Genomic DNA, 22205 nt, shown 5'->3' on the forward strand with positions numbered 1-22205 from the left:
AGATAGAAACGTTAATTAAATCTAAAGGTGTCGAAATTAAGAGGCTAACCACCGAGCTAATTGATGGTTTTTTTTTTGCTTCAAATGACCCCTTAATTGATTGTTAATTAGTCGCCTGCGGAGAGTTTGTAGCCTCTTTTTTAATGGGAGCCGCGGCACCGCCTCTCTTTGTTTTTCATTGTCTGCAGGTTGCGAGCGGAGTGAATCAATGAATGGCTCTAAAAAAAGTCGGTCTCTTCCAAATTGGAACGCTGCCTGATTATGCAAATTTCCTCTTGACGTGGCGTCCCATTGAGCGGCAAAAAATAAACACTGGACTAGATCACATTGTTGAGCAACACTATTTGGCCGTGGCTCAAAACTGCCTCTTTGGCACAAAAACAGCGTTTGCCGCCCAGCTGATACTTCCAATTAGTTCCACTCTAACTTAGCAAGAGCCGCATACCCCATAAAAAGCCAAATCTAATAAAATCCAATGTTCATGGGACGATTAAACATTTTATTAAAATAAATGTCTAGCATATTTCCTGAAGGTGTGGCGAATAATTGCGTTGGAAATTACATTTTGCCTTTAAAGGTGAGCTATTTTAGTGCGGTAAATTAACAAAATTGCTCTGCGCACCGCTTTGAAATTTTTATCTCATTGTCAGAGGAATAAAGTCGTTTTGTCACCTCAAATAAGGATTAAAATTATTAATTGCCAATTCATATTGAAAAGATATATTCAACAGATATAACCCTAATTGAACTATAGTTGTGCCTACTATTTTCGTCTGTCCACAGCAGCCATGAATTAAGGCTGCCGTTTATAGCAGGAAAAATAAACAATTTTGTTAAGCAAAGAGCGGTGTTTAACTCTTCTTCTATGAATGAATCCTCGAGTGCCTCCTCTTCTATTAAAAAAATCAATTTTCTCCAACTGCTCCATTCAATACATTCTCTGTTTACAAAATTTTACTCCCTTTTTGTGTCAGCTGAGTCAGAAAAACTCAAGGCTGTTAAACTCTCGTAAATAAATCACTTAAGGGGCGCGCAGGTTATTGGTTTTATTTTCGCGAGCCGCCCACCGCTGCCTTGGTGCATGCAGCACGGGACACTTGCGAATGGGCAGCAAAGCGAGTGCTCGGCATTCGAAAGTGAACCATTTTTTGACCTAGACACCAATCCGCCGATTATGTATCTATCTGATTTGGACGCAAGTGGGTGGCTCGGAGTCGGAGTAGGTGGATGCTGATTAAATCAAACAAAACAATTTGGCAAGGATTTACTGGAAAATCGGAGCGAGCTTGGCGATGGGAAGACTGGGTTGTTGGCCCGAGACGCAGATCCGCTTGGTCCTGCTCCAACGCAAAGGTCTCCCTCGGTGGACTGACCTTGCCAGGGTCCACGTGCTATGCAGGACAGCTCGATTCTGCTCCACTTGGGCGAAAGGTCATGAGTGGATGCCAAGCAAATCACTCTTGTTTTTGTTCAGCGGCGACCTTTGCGTCGCATTCCTCGAACTGACCCACCCGCAAGGTGTCAGTCGCAGGTGGCGAATAGGCATAGACACACCCTCGACGTACTTTCGGCCGACGGCGGAGATTGTCTATTGAGCCTTGCACAAAGGAGTAATAAAATTGGAGGCTGCACCTTTGTCCAAATTGGCCATCAAATCGAACGGTCTCTCATTTATCATTTTACTTAATTAAACGCAGGCTTTAACTTGTTACGAATGAAACTCTAATTGGGATCTGGTACGTGGGTTTGAATATTGCACTTGTATCGAGGAATAATGTAATGCTCATTGCTAAGCTCTTGCGCAAGCAGCAACTCGCGTAACGCGAAAAATTCTGGAATAAGCTTGTACTATATGAGAGTTAGTTATAAATTATGAAATACCATTAAAGGATTATTCAAATTAAAATTTTTAGGGGTTCGTTTATGTAGATTGCCTCAAATGTCAGCGAGTAAACTTTTAAATTTCCTTGGTCAAAATAAACAAATTCGAACATGCTAGAATATGTGTCCTTTAACCGTTGTAAGCAAATAAGGAAAACAGGTTTTTTAAAAAAAATCACGAATGAAGCTTTGTTTGAAGATGGGATGTTTGCAAAATAAAGCGAATTTTCCTCATTCTCTCTCTTTGTTCGTATTTGATTCTCTGAATTTCCCTGCAAAGTCCATCAATGAAATAAAGAGAGTTGGTTTATTCAAATTAGGATTTTAAGTGTTTTAAGTCAACAGATTGCTATATTGAGCCTCAAACCCATTTTTTATTCACTATTTCAGAGACTGAATTCTTAAATTTATTATACTATTTAAAGACTTAGGCTCGAGCCAAGTACAGACAATCTTCATCACACGTTTTTCCATGTATACATAGTACTAAACTAAACGTTGTAAAATAAGGAAATGGTTTGAAAAACAAATAATGATGCTTTGTTTAAAGATGGGATGCTTGTGAATTGTTCTCATTCTCTCTCTTTATTCGCACTTTTGATTCTCCGAATTTCCCTACGTGCAAAGTCCAGAAAGGAAAAAAGGGTGCAATTACCCAGGAAAAGGCGGGGAAATTCGCGTGAGAACGCACTCGGACTCAATCTGCTAGAGGTGTGTAATCATGCAGGCGCGAATTGTGCCTAACAGTTGTTGTTTGCTGACATTAATTGCGGGCTGCTTTCGGAGAAATCCGCCTGCGCACACAATAATACACACACGCGGTGGATTAATACGCGCGCGTATAATGTGTAATGGTCACCCACGAGCCGTGAGCTCGTCGAGCGGAGTTTGGTTGAGCGGAGAAAGTGCGGCGCGCGGCGAGTGCAACGAGAGTGAGAGTGGCAGGGCGAGGAGAGCACCACGCCCTGGCCCAAATCCGCGCACGCAGGAAGGAATCAAATCAAACACTGACCTGGGCATCGGCGCTGGCACTGGAGAACGGCGCGCTGGACAGGTGCAGCAGCAGCAGCGACAGCAGTCGCCAACCTGCCGCCATCGTGGCTCTCGACTCTGTGGACAACAACAACAACAACGTTAGGTCAAAAGTTGCGCTGAGTTATGGGTGCTGCGAAGCAAAACAAAAAACGTGCAGGGAACTTGGTATAAAGTGAATGTTATGTTGAGTGCTCAAGTTGGAACAGATATCAGTCTGTTTATAGAACAATCAAACAGTTTCGTCATGGAATAGTAAAATTAATAGAATTATTCAGGTCTCATTATTTCGGCAATTTTACCCTAAAATGGATACCCTCCTCTTCAGGGGGTTGCAAAGTTTAAAAATAGTGAAACATGTATCATATAATTATGAGATTTAATCGATTTAAAATGAAATTTACATTTTGATTTTTATATTTCTGATTTTCCAGGTAAAATTTTCGTTTGAAAATTAAATGGAGATTTTTGTATCTTTCTTCTTAATTGTATTGCAGTTTTTATTCAGTCACATTCAGAAAAATTCGTATCTTTCCCCCTTTTTTGATTCAATACGATGCATAGAAAAATTTTACTTGAAGCCCTGCTAAACAAAAATAGTAACGAAAATATACATTTCTTTTCAAATTGGTCCACATTTATACATCTCTGCTTTTTGAAATAGCCCACTTCTTACAATCGCTAAATAGTTCTCTTTAGAATTGTTCCATAAAATGTAAAATTTGCTATCTTTAGTTCTTTATTTATGGTTTATGAGTTGGCATATTGCTTATATCCAATAAATTTGATTATAAAATGAAAGATGGAAAAATGTAACGTTTTTCAATGAATATACATTGTGATTTAATTTGTTATATTTACTATAAACAATGAAAATCGTGCAATTGAAATCCTGTCTCTAAATTAATTAGAATAAAACAGATTCCTCATCAAGTGTTTGTATGTTAATGACATTTCCGCAATCTCTCAGCGTATTCAAATGAAACAAATAGAAATTTGTAGTCAGAAGTATACAGACTTGAACATTTAACATAAAGTGTCAACGACTTTTTCCCCTGACGACGCTTTTCCTTTCTATGCTCGCTCTTTTTGTCCAGGCTGTGAAGAAAGAAAAGCAGCAGTTTTCACTTTCGATTGGTAGCATTTCTTATTGGGCAATTGCTTTTTAAGTGAAAGAAAGAAAGACTTTGGTGTCATATACATATATTCGTTGCACTGCATTGTGTTTGCGCAAAAAGGCGTCGCAACAACATCATTAGTTACCGCGCTCTGTTCCTTTCTTTATTCTCTCAGCGGCTACTAAATAAAATCCCTCTTCATGACAGCAGCACACACATTCATTTTATTGCCGTGCATTTAGCGCGCGCGGAGACAATTTTCTATCTCTCTCACTTATGATTGCCCCGCAGGCCGACAAGTGCTGGAAAAAACGTGCAACAATCTTGATCGATTGGCAAGGTCGCGCATAGAAGAGAGAAGGCGCGGTGGGGCGAAAAATCAATATCATTAATCAGTAGCAAAGGGCATTTCCTTTTCTCTCTCTCGTCTGACTTTTGCCGGTGATTCTGGTGCAGCATTCCAGCCTCTTTCCCTTGAAATGTGGAATGCCGCGCACGGCCTTGCTGTCGTGTTGCCATGACACCTGCTTTAACTATCATCAAATTGTCAGCCCAGCAGTCACAACATTGGGATTTCCGTTGCAAATCACGAAATATAACGCTCACCAGATGGTCTGTGAGCTGGGAGTCAGAGGTCAAAGGCAGCGACAATCTGCCAAAATCTGATGCTGCCTTCAGATTGCGTCTTTCATTGAAGGTTTGAGATGGCTCATCAAAACAGTCGTGATCTTCAAATATATTTTAATAGTATTGAACATCCTTGCTCACTCTCGCAGCATTGTGAGTTTTAGTATTTCAATTTTATATTCAGGCCAAAGGACAGTCGAGTGAATCTCTGAATTTCACAACATTTACCGCATTTTCGCTGCAAAATATTAAGTGTTCACTTTCGAGCGAAAAGCGAGCGGGCAGCTCAACTTGTTGCTCCCAATCAAGTTCATTGGATCAAGGATCTCCCCTGAACGAAAACAATTTTTTTCACCTTCTGCGACCCAGTCTCGATTTGCATGATTTATTCTCGACTCTTTGCGTGGGCGATAATCTTATCAGCATCCAACAATATTATTGCCACGACGCCTCTCGTGTACAGAATTTTTTTATCAGATCAAGGGGGAAAAGTCGTCGCCAGCTTGTTGAGCCAAAAGGGAGGAGTCGCAAATCAACTTTTCTGCACGCGGCTTAGAACAATAAAATCGGCGAATTAATTAGACGCCGCGAGTGCAGCTATGGTGCGGCGCGTGCATTTAATGGCGATTGCCTCATTCGAAGCGCAGGTGCCGATCGGTCTCGTAGTCTGCGTGTCTGTCAAGAGCGCAGAAAGCAAACGCGGAGGAAAATGAAAGTCGAGAGAGCACCCACTTGCACTCTCGCTCCCAACGCAACAAATTATGTATCAACGCCGCGTGACCGCTTTCTGCGACACGGCTGCCAAATCGGGAGCGTGCGTGTGTAATTTCATCGTCAATATGCAAACTGTCAATTATGCACTCTCATTATGAGCACTAAAGGGCAACTTCCAGCCAGGAACAGGGGAATGAATTGGCAATTAGGTTAAAAGTAAAATAAATAAACGATGCAATTTGTGCGAAAAGATTTTCAAAAAGGCATGAGGAAAAATAGGAATTTATGTGAGCCAAATATTAGAATTAAGATGCAATAAGGTTAATTTATAAATTTCCTCATGGAGCAAATGAAGATAAAAACTTTTGAGCAAAGGATTAGTGTCTGATTTCATATCTGTTCATTTAACTGGGCTGGAATAAATCAAAGATTTGTCAACAACCGCGACTACAATCGCTGTTTTGGCGCGGCCCAACCCACCGTGACCCCCCGGCGGATTGTGGCATTTACGCGCAAAAAGTCTTCTGTCATCGTGTTTGCACAAACGGCTGCAAATGTCACAGCGAAGAACCCACGACCCTTTGCGAGTGACGCAAGACAGTGGCGAAAACGCGCGGCGTTACTTCACTTCAGATCCAGATTATTTAGCGCCGGTTAATTCAGATGCTCACGGGGTGTGAGAAAAAGAGAAGCGTTGAGGTAGAGCAGTGCACGCCGAAGGTGAAACCAAAAGTGCTCCGAATGAGGCTGGTGTGAGAGAGGAGTCGCGGCTGAGAGTGACCCAGTGGCCTAGATCGCGGCCCCAGCCGGCCCAGCGGCCAGACCACAGCTGATGGACGAGTAACACACAAGCCAAACGACAAGATCTCTCGGTAATTTCATCTCGCAAGGGAAAAAGTGAAATTGGTAAACGTCGTCCACGCAAATATGTGCATTAGCCAAACCACACAAAAAAGCAAATTAAAAATATTGTCGGCATATGGAAACCGCAAGCTGGCGTTAATTCCTAGACGAATTTAAATATCTAAAATTCATTTTATAATTTTGTGGGTGCGTGATAATTTAAAAAAGCCACCCCTTTAATTAGTTTCCTTTAAAAATTTCAAATATCGGAAGACCGTTTTGAATGCCAATTTTCTTTAAGCGTTGGAGAGCATAATTTAAAATGTTAACACTTAAAATGACGAAAATATTACTTCTGGTTGCAATGAACTAGAGCACAAAGTGCTCGAAAAACAATTTAAAATAAGAGCTTTTTGCGCACGCGATCGTGACTGCTATTTATTGCAAAATTAATTGCGCTCACTGAAACTCTCTCAAGACGATAATTTCGCACACTTTTGGTTTCAAGTGCCATTTTACACGCCCGGCGCTCACTTTCGTTTTCAAACTTCTTCTGTGGGCTGCTCATATTTTATCGGTAACAACAACAATCAGTTTTAACTAACCAGGAAAAGCTGAACGCGCGCATTGCGTAAAGTCGAACCGTTTTTAATGACGCCAATTTGTTTGCCTTGCTACTTGCAATAATCTCGTGTTTAAAAGAATGCGATAGGGAATAAAGACCTAAGGTTGAACCAATAGAAGAATAATTATTGCCTGTTACAAGTATACACAATGATGGTTAAACGGAACAACAGTTGGATAAAATAAATACAGTGTAAAGAGCTGTTAAAAATGTATTATAAAATTCCCAAGAATTAAATTTTATGTTTTATGTATCTCTCAAACTTGTAAAGTGCATGATATATGTTTTGGATACCCTCCAAAAAACAAGTCCTTGGAACATAATAATTTCGCAAAAAAAGAGTATAAGGGAATATACGCATATCATTCTCCGATTTCATTTTCGTCCGTATAACGACAATAATTTTCTCTACCTCCGTCGGTTCAATTAGAAGCGGTGTTTGTGTATGTTTTCAAGCCTCTCCATTCGTCACAGGCTTAGAGATATGGAGGGAATAATGTGAAAAGTGATTAAAAAGCATGATTTGTGCGTGAGAATGGGGCACGCGCGAGCTTTTCCACGAGCTCGCCGTCTCGCTGGTCACCGAAATTGTTAAAATTCAAGGTTGATAGAAGAAAGGTCCATTCAAATGAGGCAGAGTTGGCCTGACGAGGCGATTTCTGCCGCAAATTGTCGCTCTCGGGGAATATACTAATGCAAATGCAACTTTCTTTTCAAGAACGGAATCCGTGAATAAATGTATTCTAGCGCTTGTACAACACAAACTTGATATCAAAACCGACAATCAGCTGCGAACTGTAAACACACACTCAGATCTTTCTCCTGACTAGAGCAGCGGCGCAGGGAAATCACGGCAAATTGCGTTTGGCGTACGAAAAAAACGAAGCTGGTCATTTTCAAGTAGGCGCTTCCTAATCCCAAGCAAACTCGTTGTTGCGACACGCCTGCGAATTTATCGCGCGAGTGCGAGGAAATATCATTAAAGGGTCCTTGACAGATTTTTCGGTCCGTCTTGATATTGGCACGCACGACAAAAAGGCCAAAATTACTAACCAATCTTTGCCACGAAATCGTCATTTCCCCAAAATAGCCATAATTCGGCAGGTGTCCTCCAAATACACGTATAGTCGTGTTTTCATATCAGCCAACGCGGGTCGTTTTGTAATAATTTTTATTTCGTTCGCTGCTTCATCATTGTCACTATTCGCGTGGATAGAGATTAAGGAAAAAAGAAAAATCGCTACAGTGCGGTCATTTTAAAAAATTAGCATATTTCGCCGAGCCTCCCATTGAGGAGCTGCAAAATTCTACTATGTAATCCTTCAGCTAGAGCTGCTAGGTCCATCAAACATCTTCACAGATGCCTCTTGTAACTTGATATGAATTTAAAAAAATATATTTGAAAATAAATAAAAAGATCAATAACTTTCTCGTTTGGATAAAAGAAAAAGAAAAATGAATTCCAACTAATTCCTGCTTGGTCAACCAAACTGAACGGTTAGCTCTGGTGTCTTATTTCAATTGATGATATCCGTGAAATCAGTATAGTAGAAATACAAACGAGGCAAGTTGTTCATTCCTTAACGATATCCTTAAATTTGTGGTTCAGCATACTTTGTACACGAGCTTATGGTCCACAACTCCACAGTGAATCGCGAAGCCAATAAAGCCCGATTTGCGAGTGCTTTCGCGTAATTTATCGACTCTATATGGAGATGGAAAAGGAAGAACAAAGAGGCCGCGCGCGGCTCGTTTTAATTCTGGCCTTGTGCCTTAATTATGAATTATCGCTCGCGCACACGTAATCCAGTGGCTGCGCGAAATAAATTCATAACGCGATCAACGCAGCCTTGCACTTTACTCGCACAGAGAGAGCAGACCAAATACTGCGTGCGTGTGACTCAATGAGTAACGAACGAACTCGCCGACGACGCCGACCGACCGACGAAGAAACACAAGCAACGGGGACGGCCTTCGTCGTCTCTTTCCACCGCGCCACAATCCCTTTTTCGCCGCCGTGTGCTGTGCGTACAACCTGCGATCCAATTTGATCTCGACTGCAACACTCAATTGCTCAACTTCATCCTTGCTTCCTCCCTGCCGTAGACAGAGATAGTATTAAATTTTCTAGTTAACTTTTCAAAACAGTGCCAAAATCGCAGAAATTTGTTGCGATTTTTGATTCTGCAAAAAAAAAACAAATTTAATTTTTCTAGATCTGCACTCGTGATTTAAAAATATTTTCTTGATATTGGGATATAAAGATACCCAGTTCCAAAAAACAAGCGTTCCTCAGTTGCTATCTGCGCGCGGCAGCAACAACCTTGCTTTTTGCTCAACATTCGAATGTGTTAGCGTATGATATGTAAATGGCTTTTCGCGGCGTGAAAAACGGCCCGGCGAGATATATGGGAAGCAGGTTTTTTTCCTGTGTCAGCCGCAAGATCATAATTTTTGAAAACGCCGAGCAGCTCAGCCAGCGAACACAAAAGCAGCGGCTTTCTCGCACCAAACACCGAGTGTTTTGGCGTTTCCAGTGCAGCGCAGCATTTTCCGCGCGTTCGACTCTCCGCGTGAACGCTCCAAATCGAGCAAGATGCAATCTTCGAAAGGCGAGGAAAGCTATACCGAACATGGACGCGAAAGAAACCAAAAGTGCGTAAAATTGCAGCTCGCACATTAGAAATGGAAACTTTCAGCTCTGATTCTCGCGGTTGCGAGTGCGTGCGATAGAGAGAATTATCAAATCAATTAGTAAGCCTGCGCTCGCAGCGGACAAACAGACGCAAATGGAGAGAATAATTTCTCTCAACCGCCTAGTTCGAACGCGATTACATCAATCGTGCAAAAGCGAGAGACGTGCCAGGTAGGCAGTGAGAGTAATTGCGTGAATGTGACTGACTGACTGAATGCGAGTCAAGTGAGCGGAGTAAACAGCACGTGCGTGCCTCCCGCGCACCCAATCCGAAATTTCAAACACCTGCGGCGGGCCACTCTCGTTGAGTGGCCAGGAAATAAGTCAACAATTATAAACGTCTCTTTGATCATTAGCAAATCATACTAATTTTTAAATTTTTGCACAGCAAAATTTATTAGAATTTTTGTTTTTTAAAACGGAAAATTAAAACAAATCCATCTCGAAATGTGTCAAAAAATTTAAACAGGTAAAAATTTTGCGCCGAGATTTTTTTAATCCCTCTAAGATCAAGTTTTTCATTCAACTAAAATGAAAAGTTCAAAGCTAATGATCCTAAATAATTTTGATGTTAAAAATAAAAAACATATAGAGCCGATGGTAGGTCACAATGTCAAGGTTCCTTCTTTAATCCCCACGATATTCTATGTGACAAAAATTGAAAAAAATGCTCATTGCTTCTAAGTTTCCAAATCCAAATTTAAAAAATACATTTTAGAGACTTCAACGCACGAATTTTCGTAAGTAAATAAGAAATCCGTACTCACAATCGGCGTCAGTAGTGAAAGTGGACAAATCCTGCGGATTCAGCAGCACCAATCAATAGTTTTGAAAAGCACTGTTCCCTCAGCAAAAAGCAAAAACGAATGCAAGTCTGGACGCAAGGCTCGCGCATTGACTTTGTGAGTCGCACGGCGGACAAGCGAGCAGCACACACACTAAGCACTCAGGTGGCCAGACGCGGCTGGACTAGGCTGCTTTAATTGCGGCCCCCACTTCGTTCTCCCTCTTCGCCTGCCGAGCACGCTGCCCCACGTACACCAGGACCAGCGCCGCAGCCTCCACCCACGACGCACGCTCGGCCGCCCCCGCGGAGGCCGCCGCTTTAATTAATTAGACAAACAATGCCAGCGCTTTACCGCATTGCTTCCCTGTTCGCTCAAATTTGAATTGGCAATGCGTCTCGGCAAGGAGTTTGTTTTTATCCTTGTTTCTGATTTTATGAGGGGCTATAAATCGTCGATTTTTGTTGTTGCAAATAAAATTTTATTGATTGTGTATTTTCATCCCATTTTCAAGGAAGTTTATTTATAGCACTGTAGCAAAAACTAAATTTAATCGGGATATATTTTCAAAATTTTTGTTAATTTTTATTGTTGGTCTGTGCCTTTTTTGAATGAAGCAGTTTTTTACTCTAGAATATTTCTGCCATAAATTTGATCAAATCATCATGAATGTTTTTAGTGTGATTCTTTAAGGTTTTAATTTTAACAGGTATAGCAAAAAAGTCAGTCTTTAAACTAAAATATCCAACACTATATTGAAAATTTGTATGCATTTACAGCAGAGGCGTTCTTGGATGAGTAATAAAACCATTTCTTTGATAGAATCACTGCGATTTCATTGAAGTTTTTGTCTCCTTGGTGCCTCAAGTGACGAATGTGCATTATTTGGTCAATGAGAGTGGTGGTGCCAAAAGCGGCGGACGAAAACCGAGTCAGCGTTTGGCCGCGTTTCAAGTTCGCCGGCTGATCTTATCGGTGTGGTTGCCCAGGGCCTCCGGTCTGGGCCAGAGAGCAAAGGGACGCCGCCGCCGGCTCCCTTGAATAACCCTTGGTGCGTTTCACGAACTGGGAAGAGGACGTGATCCGAGCAGCGTGTGCCTATGCCACACGAGCCACCGGAGGTGTCACGTCCGCATTAATTAATTTGCATCAAAAGGCACAAATCATTGTTGTCTTTTGTTGCGGGTCGAATTTCAATCGACATCAATTTCATTTTCCGCTTGAGAAACATGAAAAATGCATTTCAAAAGCGACTTCCACCGTTTCAAAATCGAATGATTGTTAACTGCAAAGTAGGTCGTTAAGGATAGATTGTAATCTTTTGCCGCAGACGCACGGCTTCTTTGAAATATTTTCGTACTTTAGGCAGTTATTCATTTGCACGCGGTGTTTATCTGGCAAAAGCGCGAGACATATTTTTCGCAGCGGTCTCTCTCCCTCTGTCCCATAAATTGTCTTGGCCGGCACGTGATTTTTTCGCTATTTCTCTTCTCCTCTGCGCCGAGGCTTACACAGTTCGAGTTGCATAAAAAGACGGCGACTTCTCAAAAGATTTTTTGCATCGCTGCGGCGACGCGGAGGATAAATTTCCCGCTGATTGGTGCCCAAAATTTTGCATAACGAGCAGAGTGCGTGGAGGGACAAATAAGCGGCTTACGACCCAAAGTGAATTATCAATCGGTAAATCATAGAATTTGCGGCGGATTTGGTTTGATCGTCATCACCGAAGTTTCGTGAAACCACTCCCACTAGACAAAGTGCCCATAGAGCAAAAAAAAGGAGGAGAGAGAGAGATACCCGATGGCAAAAAATTTCAATTCATGCTGCGTTCTTTCAAATTTAGTGGTCCTGTCAAGAAATTAAAATTGAAAAATTTACATGATCTTTGAACTACAGGGATAAGACAGATGTTGTTGAAGATGTCAAGCATTGTGTGTCATCTTTTCAGTCTTGCAAAACTCCTTACCACGTGAGGTATTTTCTTGGGAAGAATAAAGTTTAAAATTTTACGAACGCGCGTAAAGTGAGATTAGCTTTTTTTACAAGGGATACAATGCTAGAATTTTAATCGCCGGGAAACACCCCACAAATCTTTCGCAGAAATCCAGTTTGCATAGTGTTCTAAGTATGAGCGACTTGGATTCTTTCCACTTTTTTTCTCTTTTTTACGGCTTACACGTTGCTCAACCCCGGCGAGCTCGCCGGACTGATGGCACAAAAGATGTGAGAAGAGATGAAAAAAGGTGCTTCGCGTTTGCATTTTAAACGGACCTGACAGACATGTATTGGTTTTTATTGCCGGTCGCGCGTCTCATATTTTACGCTAATTCCGCTTTGACTAATGCACGCCGCTGATGTCATCTCCCTCTTTGTCGTGCGTCCTGGGAAAGGCGGCATCTTTTTGACTCGGGTTCGATCTCTCGGCCACGCGGTGACCATATACAGGGGCTGTGGCCAGCTGCACTTTGCAAATTCGGAGCTCGGCCGGCCGACTGGCGGGATCAGTGAACTTTGAGCGGCCGAAACGGTGCGCTCATTGTCAGCAAACATTCCCTGCTGACGGCCTGCCTCGTTCGTTCAACATGCAAATCGCATTGTTCTTTTGTGCTGTCTCGGCGAAAGTAGCCTCAGCTCGGTGCGCGGATAATTGAGCAACAAATTTACATCACCGCGCACTCTACAGTTAAACGGGCAGAAAAAGAGCAGCAGACGAGATCTGGCCACACAAAAGGGCAATTAAAAATCAATGTTCGTCGCTGCCTTTTTTTCTCTCTCTCTCTTGGCGATGTAAAGCAGAAAATCGGTTTCCTTGTGGCGCGGCTGGGGCGCTCCTCGGAATCCACAGATGCACGTCGCTGCACCTGCCAATCGCTATTGTTGCCGGATTTCAGGAATCTGTCTCTATCGAATACGACCAGAAATGTCCTATCAAATTCTCTTCTATCTGCTAAATTATTAATGATTGGAGAAATTTTGTTCCTAAAAGTTGAGTCGCGAGTCGAGCACGTTGCACGTTGGTGCGAGAAAAGAACATAAACTCGCGTTTTAAGTGGAGCTGGCGCGAAGAACAGTTTCTCGTCGGCTCGGAAATTTGCATCTTTGCCGTCGCTGGAGCATTCTTGTTCTTTCCCCGTGCTGGCATAATACGCTTCGCATGTAATTCAGCGGCAGGCGGTTGCATTCCCGAAACCAGTTTGACGCTGAGAGAGGATGCGATTCAGTTTCCTCTTGGGTAAAACTTCACTGACAATAAGTACGTTTCGATTAGAGACCGCGTCTATGATCGGTGGCAACGCAGAAAGAGAGAGATATGCACAGATGCTTTCTCTCGAGCGAACGATTCTCGCCTGGCACGGCCGACACCCGTTTCCTCATTCGCGTCCCTAATGCAACTTGCTTCCTCTTTCTCCTCACAATCAGTGCAACTCAAGTTTGAAATTTTCAAATTGGGAAAGAAATTTAATGAATATAACAATTTCAATGCAAAATAATTTTAAAATTAAATCTTAAACTCGACTCTTAAAATATCTTTTAAATTAGTTATTAAAATTAATAATTTTAATAATATCTTTTTCATTAATAAATTATTACGTTTTAAAGTGATTTTTTTGTTCATTTTTATTGTTTTTAATGAAATTTTATTTTAAATTATTATATTTCCTTGGGTATATTTTTAAGTTTAATATGATAAATTATTTGGCTTCGTTATATTACGAAGCGATTCAAATATTAATAAGAAATAGTCATTCATATACTACAGTAAACTATATGGCGCAAATAATATTAATCTCAAAGGAATGAGTAGACCAGACTTGCCTAAATCACTCATTTTTTCCCTTGATTTGAGTAAAGGAGGAAACTGGTTTATATTTTTAACATTTGTGATTTATGTGTCCAGGGGTATGAAACCTGGAGGCACAACGCAGTTTTATACGAACTGACGCAAAAGACTGGAAAATCCCCGCAGCTTCCGCGGCAAAAATTCCCACTTTGAATAAGTGCCTCTTCGTGTCTCATTGAACGCAAAAACAGCCTTTAAAAATAAAAACAGATAAGGAAACCCTCTCCTGCTTGTCTCCTGGTGGAGTGAGAGGAAGAAATGCGTGCGTAGGCGGTGACGTAAGCCGCGAGTGATGTGAAGAGACGGCGAAAATAAAGGAGCAGGTGTCATTGCCAGTGACCCTCCACGCGCGCGCATCCCCGTGGGCCGTTTGGGTGCCGCGCTGCCGGCCTAGGCCTGGATCCGCTGAATGCCTCCCTCGCCCGGCCGCCCTGAGATCGAGAAGGAAGAAAGGTCGCGAACCCTGGTCTCGGCCTCGCCGCTCGGCTTTTGTCACTTTCTACAAAGCGTCTCATTGCCAAAAGTGCGCATCACTTGAAGCGCTGTGGCCCGGGCACCCGCGATTATTGCTTTGCCAAGGCCGCCGCACGCGACTTATATTGTCAACCTTTAGCACGGAGAAGACTCTCTGGAGCAGAAAAAGAGAAAGATCGAGGTGGACACGCAATTAATGAGACTCAATTAAAGGGCCATCCGTCAGGCGACCGGGGGCAAGGTGCATCCTCGGCCGAACCGAGGTCCCATTTTTATGGGCGCGCTTTTTCCGCTCTCTAATGTTGTTGCCGCCCACATTAACAGGACCATGTCCTCAAAATCTCGTCGCTTTCATATTGACATGCTTTCCATTTCCTCAAAAATAATTAGCAACTATGGACTCAAGAAAGGACATTAAGTGTCTGTAAGATTGTATATATTTAAGCCGTTTTGATCTCAACTGCAATAACGAATTAAGAGGAATCATTTAATTTTCTAGAGTAAGCTTGCCTTTATTTACTAACTCGACTCTGTTTTGTATCATCAGATCATAATCCAATATCTATTAACGCCATATTGGATTTAATTTTTTTTTAAATAAGAAGAAAATTACTAAAAATACGTGAAATAATTTATTGAAATATTAATTATTGTTTGAACACTTCAAAAATTAATAGATAATTTTAGAAATAATTTTTTTTTTAATATTTTGCAACAATTTTTTATTATGCATTAAAGTAATTTTCATCAATTTTTATTATCTAGATTTGCCAAATCTGATTTAGTGTCGGAGTTTCTCTGCGCAGCTGCGACGGAATAGAATAGCGACACTTTCTTTCGCTGTGCCCACGCTGCAACGGATCGGAACTACTGCTCCAGCTCGCATTTCTCATTTCCATATTATGCACACGCGCGCGTGCCAGACACTTTTGGTATGACAGAACTCTCTTGCGCAAGCGGCGGGAAATTCACTGGGTCGGAAAACTCAGCGTCCACGCCCAAACTACGCTCGGCTTGTTTGTTTGTTTGTTTGTTTGCGTCTGCATTTCTGCGAGAGCAGCGGAGAAATTGATCGCGAGTGCAATCAATCGGATTGCGAGTGAAAAAGTGTGTATGTCGCGATATCAATGCGGGTGCATAACAGTCGCGCTCGCCTGGCCAGGCCGTTTCTATACCAGAGGAAAAAGAGAAATCCGAGTCGAAATGGTGCATGCGGGACTCGAAATTCGGGCTTTTTCGTTGACACAGACAACTCGGCGGTAGAAAAAATCGCGAGGGGCCGACGGCGCTCTGAACTTGGACCAATTTGGAGCGAGTGTTGCGTGTGCTGACGCCGCCTGCAGCCAAACTTAACCAACTGCTCGGGCCATTGTTCACACAGCAACGAGGAGGAAATTACGCCAGGCCGAGAACTCGTAATCTCCTCCTATAATGCAATGCAGGTTAATATTCTTCAAACACCGAGTCATCTCGTTATTTATCATTTAAAGCGGCCGCTCATTTTGAAAGCTGCGGCTTTCAAAATAAGTTGCAAGACTCATTTAGGAGACAGTCCGCCTCGATCGCCACGACGTCAATTTGGCTAATGACTAAAAGAGGAAGAAAATTGAAATGAATGAATGTCCGCTACGCAGTACGATAATTCAGCACTCATGCAGTGAGGCAAGTTGTCATTTTCCTGTCAGCTCGGTTTGAGTTACAGTGATTGTGCACCAGTTTTGAAGAGCGCCAATTGCCGCGTCGTGAGGCCCAAAATGATTGACTAAATCACGTCCTTCTCGCCTTGCAAATTACGCAAGAATGTGAAACAGATCTAACGTCGGCCCGAAGGCTGCATGTTTGACGCGCATGCTAGAGTTTTATTTTCAAATTTTCGCGAGCAGACGCAAACAGTCCTTTCGCGAGAGGATGCGACTTGCGTCCGCCGCGAAGCGCGGACTTTCCCTTGGGCGCTGTAAATTTGTCTCGCCCACGTCGAGAGCGCGGCAGCCTCCTTGACCAAAATCTTTACGGGATTTGCAAGTGCGCGCCTTGAACGTGGCAGCAAATTGTTAATGACCGGCACGTCAATGTCAACTCCTGCGCTTGCTGACAAGCGACGACACTTTTAACTGCTTTTCGTCCAGCGCGAGGGAGAACAGCAACGGATTCGCGGAAAAGACGCTAATGCGCACATAAATATCCATCAATGTTGATTTTAACGTGCTATCTCTCAACGCGGCAATGTCATCAGCTGTTGAAGCGGCTCTCAGGTGTCACGGACTTTTTTTCAGTGGAGAGAGTGGGTGCGACGCGTGCCTCTTCCCTTTTGCCAATCACTCTCGCGACCACTAATTCCTCTTTCTCATTGTGCATATTTAATGGAATAAAAAAAAGAAACGGCCTTCGCGGCCTTTGTGCTAGCTCAATGTCTTTTCGTTTTCGTTGGGCCAAAATACACGACTCAGACACAAACAAAACACTTCCCAATCGCTTATCAAACGCCTGTCTAACATCAAACTCGCATAAAAGAAAAAATGTCGTGTAAGCAAGCTGACTTGGAGGACGTTCGGTTTGGACAGATCTGATGATTCAGGCAGAACATAATCCTCGTGATTTTCAAATTTGCCACACACGTTGGAAATAAAAGAAATTGTACCGTTAAGGGGAGCAAGAATCTGCGTAGGCGTTAAACAAGCTTAGAAATTAGAATAAATTTTCACAAAAACGTCCCCCGTGGCGGATTATATAGGTGTGTGGTTTGCGACCTTGGCGGACGGAAAATGCGGCATTCGTTTCCCAGCACGTTTGCTCGTGATACCAGTAATAATTGTGTTTGTTTATTTATCTGTACTTGCGCAACAACTACAGCGAAAAACGTGAATTACGGCCCACGGAGTTTTATGCTCATTACTGCCAAAGATTTATTCGTTTGTTCCTGTTTGCCGAGAGCGATCAAAACTTGTAAAATCTGAGAACGCAGAGCCGCAGGCGACTAAATCACAGATCCACTTGAATAGAGTGCAAACGAGATTTTTCGTTAAATGAGTCGAGAGATCTGTTAGCTGAGCCTTTACAATTAACGGTCTCTGTCTTATCCGCCTCTGAGCTGTTGCAATCCACTGCTTCCTACCCGGAATTTCAAATTTATGCAGATCGCGGTGAGCACGATTCATTAACAAGTCTTTAGGCGAATTCGGAGTAAGAAATGTTATATAAGAGGGAAATAATATATTTGCGCCGCATATTTACTAATTAGTTTTATTGGCTCTAGACAGGAAATTTACCAGTAAATTTTATCTACGCAGAGAGAGAGATTTAATTGTTTTGTTCCTTCTTACAATTGTCCGGACATTATTTGACCAGGTGCGAGGGCTCATTTGTTGTGACAGAACACCAACGCCTCTGTCACATTATATGAGACACAAAAATTAAAAAAACTCCGAGTGAATATTTTACGCGTTAAATATCGGTAAAAATGACAATTCTCAAATTACGTAATCGGCAAACTAGCAAACTGAATTAATTTCATAATTTTAGTCCACATCAAGTCTGCATCTGCATTTCAAAACAATTGTACTGATTTATTGGCTAAATTTATGAAATTAATTTAGTTTGCTAGATTGCCGATTACGTAATCTTTATTTAGTTTACAAAAAACAGTTTTTTTACAATTTTTTAACGAATATTTTGCATTCGCCGCAGGGTAAAATTCAGGAAATTGCTTATTTACACTCGCTGAAGGCCTGTGAAATGAGTATTGTGGCTGCAAAATGAATTAAAGAGGCATAAGGAAAGGAACAGCTGCCAATGCCTTGAGAAAAATAATGAATTGTAAAACGCCAAGATGGATTACGCCTTTTTTATTTATTGTATGTCTCAATAGTGCGCCAACTGTGGGAACTGTCGGTTTTTTCACGAAACGAACGCATCCATCACAATCAAGAGGATTTCACTCTCTCATTACGGACCAATAAAAATGAGGCCTCTCTCATAATAATTGTATGCACACATCGTGTGTCATTTTTCCCGAGAAATATCTGCTTTCGTTTGACAAAATCACGAACAGTGCGCGCATTTCATAACGAGAAAGCCAACACACGTAACTGGATGCAGGGCCGCGAGCATGGCACGCCGAGCACACTCGTTGTTCTCGCGCGGAATAACTGCCGACGTACCGGAAGAATCCTTTTATCTTCACGCGAATTTGCAGGTCTGAGAAGTCGCTAATAAAAAGAGATCGTTTAGGCGGTTGTTTAATAGCACGCCTGAGAGCCCACGATGTTTCATTCCGACTTGACACTCGTCAAATTGATCGAAATAGAGAGTGTCCCAATATGCCCGACGTATGGATATCACACAAAACGTTTCCTCCTGGATTTGCCATAATGTAAGAGTAAGAAGCATTTCCCGCTTTGAAATAGCTTCAAAAGAAACGATTGATATTTAGGTTATTGAATGGTTGTAAGGAGTTTTGTCGCCCTATTTTTTATTGTGCTCAGCAATGAGTGCATTGAAGTCAATCGTTTTCAACGGCTGGTGATTCAGAATCCCCTGCAGTTAATGCTGTGGTTTAGATTCTGTTTCTCAGGCTAAGTGCAGCTGATGACGCCTGAGGGTTTGAAACAGCTACTGCACTGACCAAGAACGTGAGAGATGATTTTATACTTCAATCATTCACATTTGGCCGCTTACCTTAAATAGGATTCAACAATTTTGCAATGCGCAAAAATGCAGCGGTCACTGTTTATTATTTGCGAAAGTAAAAATGAAGATTCCTTAGTTTTTTTTAGAATTGTATTTCAAACATTGCACCTAGAATAAGACGGAAATTTTGTAAATTTCGATTTATTTAAAAACGATATTTCTTGTGTAATAAAGAGCACGAAATTTTATTTTAAAAATTTATATTTTGATCGTCTGTCACAAAATACCCAAGATTGGCAATTTAATTGTAAGTGTGTGTCGGAAAAATGCGCACATGTTATATGGAAAACCACACCAAAATGTTTTTTATGTAGTTGGTTTTCTGCAAAAATGAAAAGTGTGGGTCTTTAAACACCCTGAACCCATTCAGGAAAGAATCACTGCCTCATTTTTTATTTTTTATGTAAACCTCTCAAAACCTGCTCTGCTGTTAATACTTTGAATTATGGATGGAAATTACTGGTCGATAGCAAACGTAATGTAGGAAATATTGCGCGGAAGCAGGAAACGTGCTCTCTCGCGTGTATTTATTCGTCGATAGCGCACGGTGCGAGCGGGAAAAGTCATTGTTTTTTCGTGGCCCGCGAGATGATGAATGCTAATATAATCCGATAATGAGCGCGACCGTGAATCGCGCGCGAACGAGAAACCTTGCTCTGTGAGAAAATGAAATTCAAGCTGGCACCGGAGCCAAAATAATGGCGCGCGCCGGGCACTTTCTCATCGCTGCTTTTGCTTTCATTGCTCTGGTGGTCGCCAAAGAGCAATCAGCCAGGGCCGAGTGCAAAACTGACTTTTCATTTAGTGCGGCGCTCGGTAACACAAGACGCGAGCGATAGCAGTCGCATCCCCTCACAATCAGCCTACTCGACTGGTTCTCTGCTTTTTATAAAGCCTTTGCTCCCGCCGGCACCGAGAGAAACCTAATTAATTAATGTGTGCTTTTGCTTCCTTGTTTTGCATTTCGCATGCATACACCCGAACGGCCGTGATGAACCGCTTTATTGGTGCTTTCATAATCGACTAATTTATCCGCCGGGTGAATATTTTCTGTTTCTCGTCCATTGTTTGAAATTTTAATGAGCGGCAGTCTCTGCGTAGCTGCTGACACCAAGGCTGATCAATCGCCTCTCTCATCGTAAAATTCGGACCCAACGCGAAAGTTTGACATTTCACAGGAAAAAAAGTGATTCACTTCACTTTCCAAGTACTCCCTTCGTATTTTATGATGTGAGTGCACAAAAACTTGCGATGTTCTTAATTTTTCTGACCTTCCTTGTAAAACACGATGTTCTCTAATTACCACAGATAATGTCGTTGCGAGCTATATTTTAATATGAACTAAGATTTCTTCTCTTAAAGCATGTTTTTGTGTTATAGTGTAGATGGAGTTATATGTTGCTCAGATCTGACGAGATTTTTAAAACTAAATGAAGCTTACTCTTCCTTTGCATAGATTTTAATTTTAAACATCGACCTAGATACTCTTCCCAAAATTTATTATTCGTTTCCGTTATTTAAAACAAGGAGTGTTTACGACACAATAGCTTACACTTTGGAATTAATTTTTATTCGTAAAATCTGGTAGCTCAGACGTTTAATATTTATAATATTAAAAAGTTATTTAGGTTAAAAATATCTTTATTATAATCCTAACATTTTAAATACATACTTGCTTAAAAATGGTTTAAAATTAAATCAATATTTTTTAAATAGTGTATTTTATTAAAAATGCAAAAAATTTGTTTAAAAAAGTTTTATAAATATTTAATTTAAATTACTGCAGTAAATTTGACAATTTTTAAAAAATATAATGTACAAAAATAACAGTGCATTAACATCAAATTGTGATACAATTTTTGCGAACTAAAACACTACATCCATGACCGTAATGCTACAAAATAATGAGGAGAAAATTGAGAAAAAATTAATAATCAATTCAATGTATGGTGTTCAAGTGATGTCAGTGGTATAACCCTTTCAAGTAATTTTGCTTCAACAGAAAGAGTAATTTACAATTTGGCCTGTAAAAGGAAGAAGGCAATCAGGGTCCAAATTGCTTATTATATCACACTTCCTCATCGTATATCGTGGGAGGTGTCGACAAGCGAGCGGGCAAAATCGAAAATCTCACGCGTGCATAATCGAGAGTTAATCACGCCACTCATTGTCAGATTTGATGCTGTGCATGTGAGGAGTGTACGGCAGAGGGGGCAACGCGGAAAAGATCTTTCTCGCTGCCAGGTGCTGTTGTGAGACGCCAAATTCGAATTTCATGAGATCGCAGGAGGAAGCCGAGGTGTTAAGCGAGCAGAAAATGACACGGCCGGCACCACAGGCGCAAAACCAATTGCCGCAAAAACGTCGAAAACGGGCCTGGCCGATCCAAAGCTAGCGTCGGCGAGGAAATTACCAAGGGAATCGGCGGGCTGCGTCGCGTGACGCGTTTCACACTCGTGTTCACTTTCAGGTCGGGCGAAAATGGCACACGACAACGCCGACTGTGACATAACTGAGCGAATGACGGAAATTGAGACACAACACACTCTCGCACGCCCGGGACCTTACCTCATTTCTTCGCTTTTTACCGCTGAGGAAGCGGTGTGTCTGGCGAAAATTGTGTCACTGTGCTGCACGCGACTCAGCTCACTGCCCTTTGTCTACGAATTTCGCACCGAACATTCAATCGGGAAAAGGTCTTCTGCTCGGGCCAACCGGTTAAACGCGACAAATTATGGCCGTGACATTTGAACGACCGCCGCCGCGTGTTTGCAAACACGCTGACAAGGAAAATGGTCCGTCCATCCGTGCATATACGCTCGAAAGGTGCTTAAGTACACAAGATGACTCAAACTAACGCTCTTTTTGCTCGCACCTGGATATA

The 22205-nt window shown here is 41.9% G+C and overlaps 1 protein-coding gene across 6 annotated transcripts in view; it reads right to left on the reverse strand.

Moving 5' to 3' along the window:
• Positions 1-22205, reverse strand: part of sona (sol narae) — a 42199-nt gene that overhangs the window by 14873 nt on the left and 5121 nt on the right. For 4 of the 6 annotated variants that reach the window (XM_065496885.1, XM_065496880.1, XM_065496883.1 and 1 more), the window contains exons 1-2: positions 10303-10490; positions 2894-2991 (exon numbers count right to left, since the gene is read on the reverse strand). In XM_065496885.1, the coding sequence (XP_065352957.1) occupies positions 2894-2977 (84 nt within the window). In that variant the 5' untranslated portion in view covers positions 2978-2991; positions 10303-10490. Of the gene's footprint in view, positions 1-2893; positions 2992-10298; positions 10491-22205 lie in introns of those variants that run through there. The other 2 variants (XM_065496882.1, XM_065496881.1) reach the window with 2 other exon arrangements.

The sequence above is a fragment of the Cloeon dipterum genome, chromosome 1 (assembly GCF_949628265.1).
Source record: "Cloeon dipterum chromosome 1, ieCloDipt1.1, whole genome shotgun sequence".
NCBI lineage: Eukaryota > Metazoa > Arthropoda > Insecta > Ephemeroptera > Baetidae > Cloeon > Cloeon dipterum.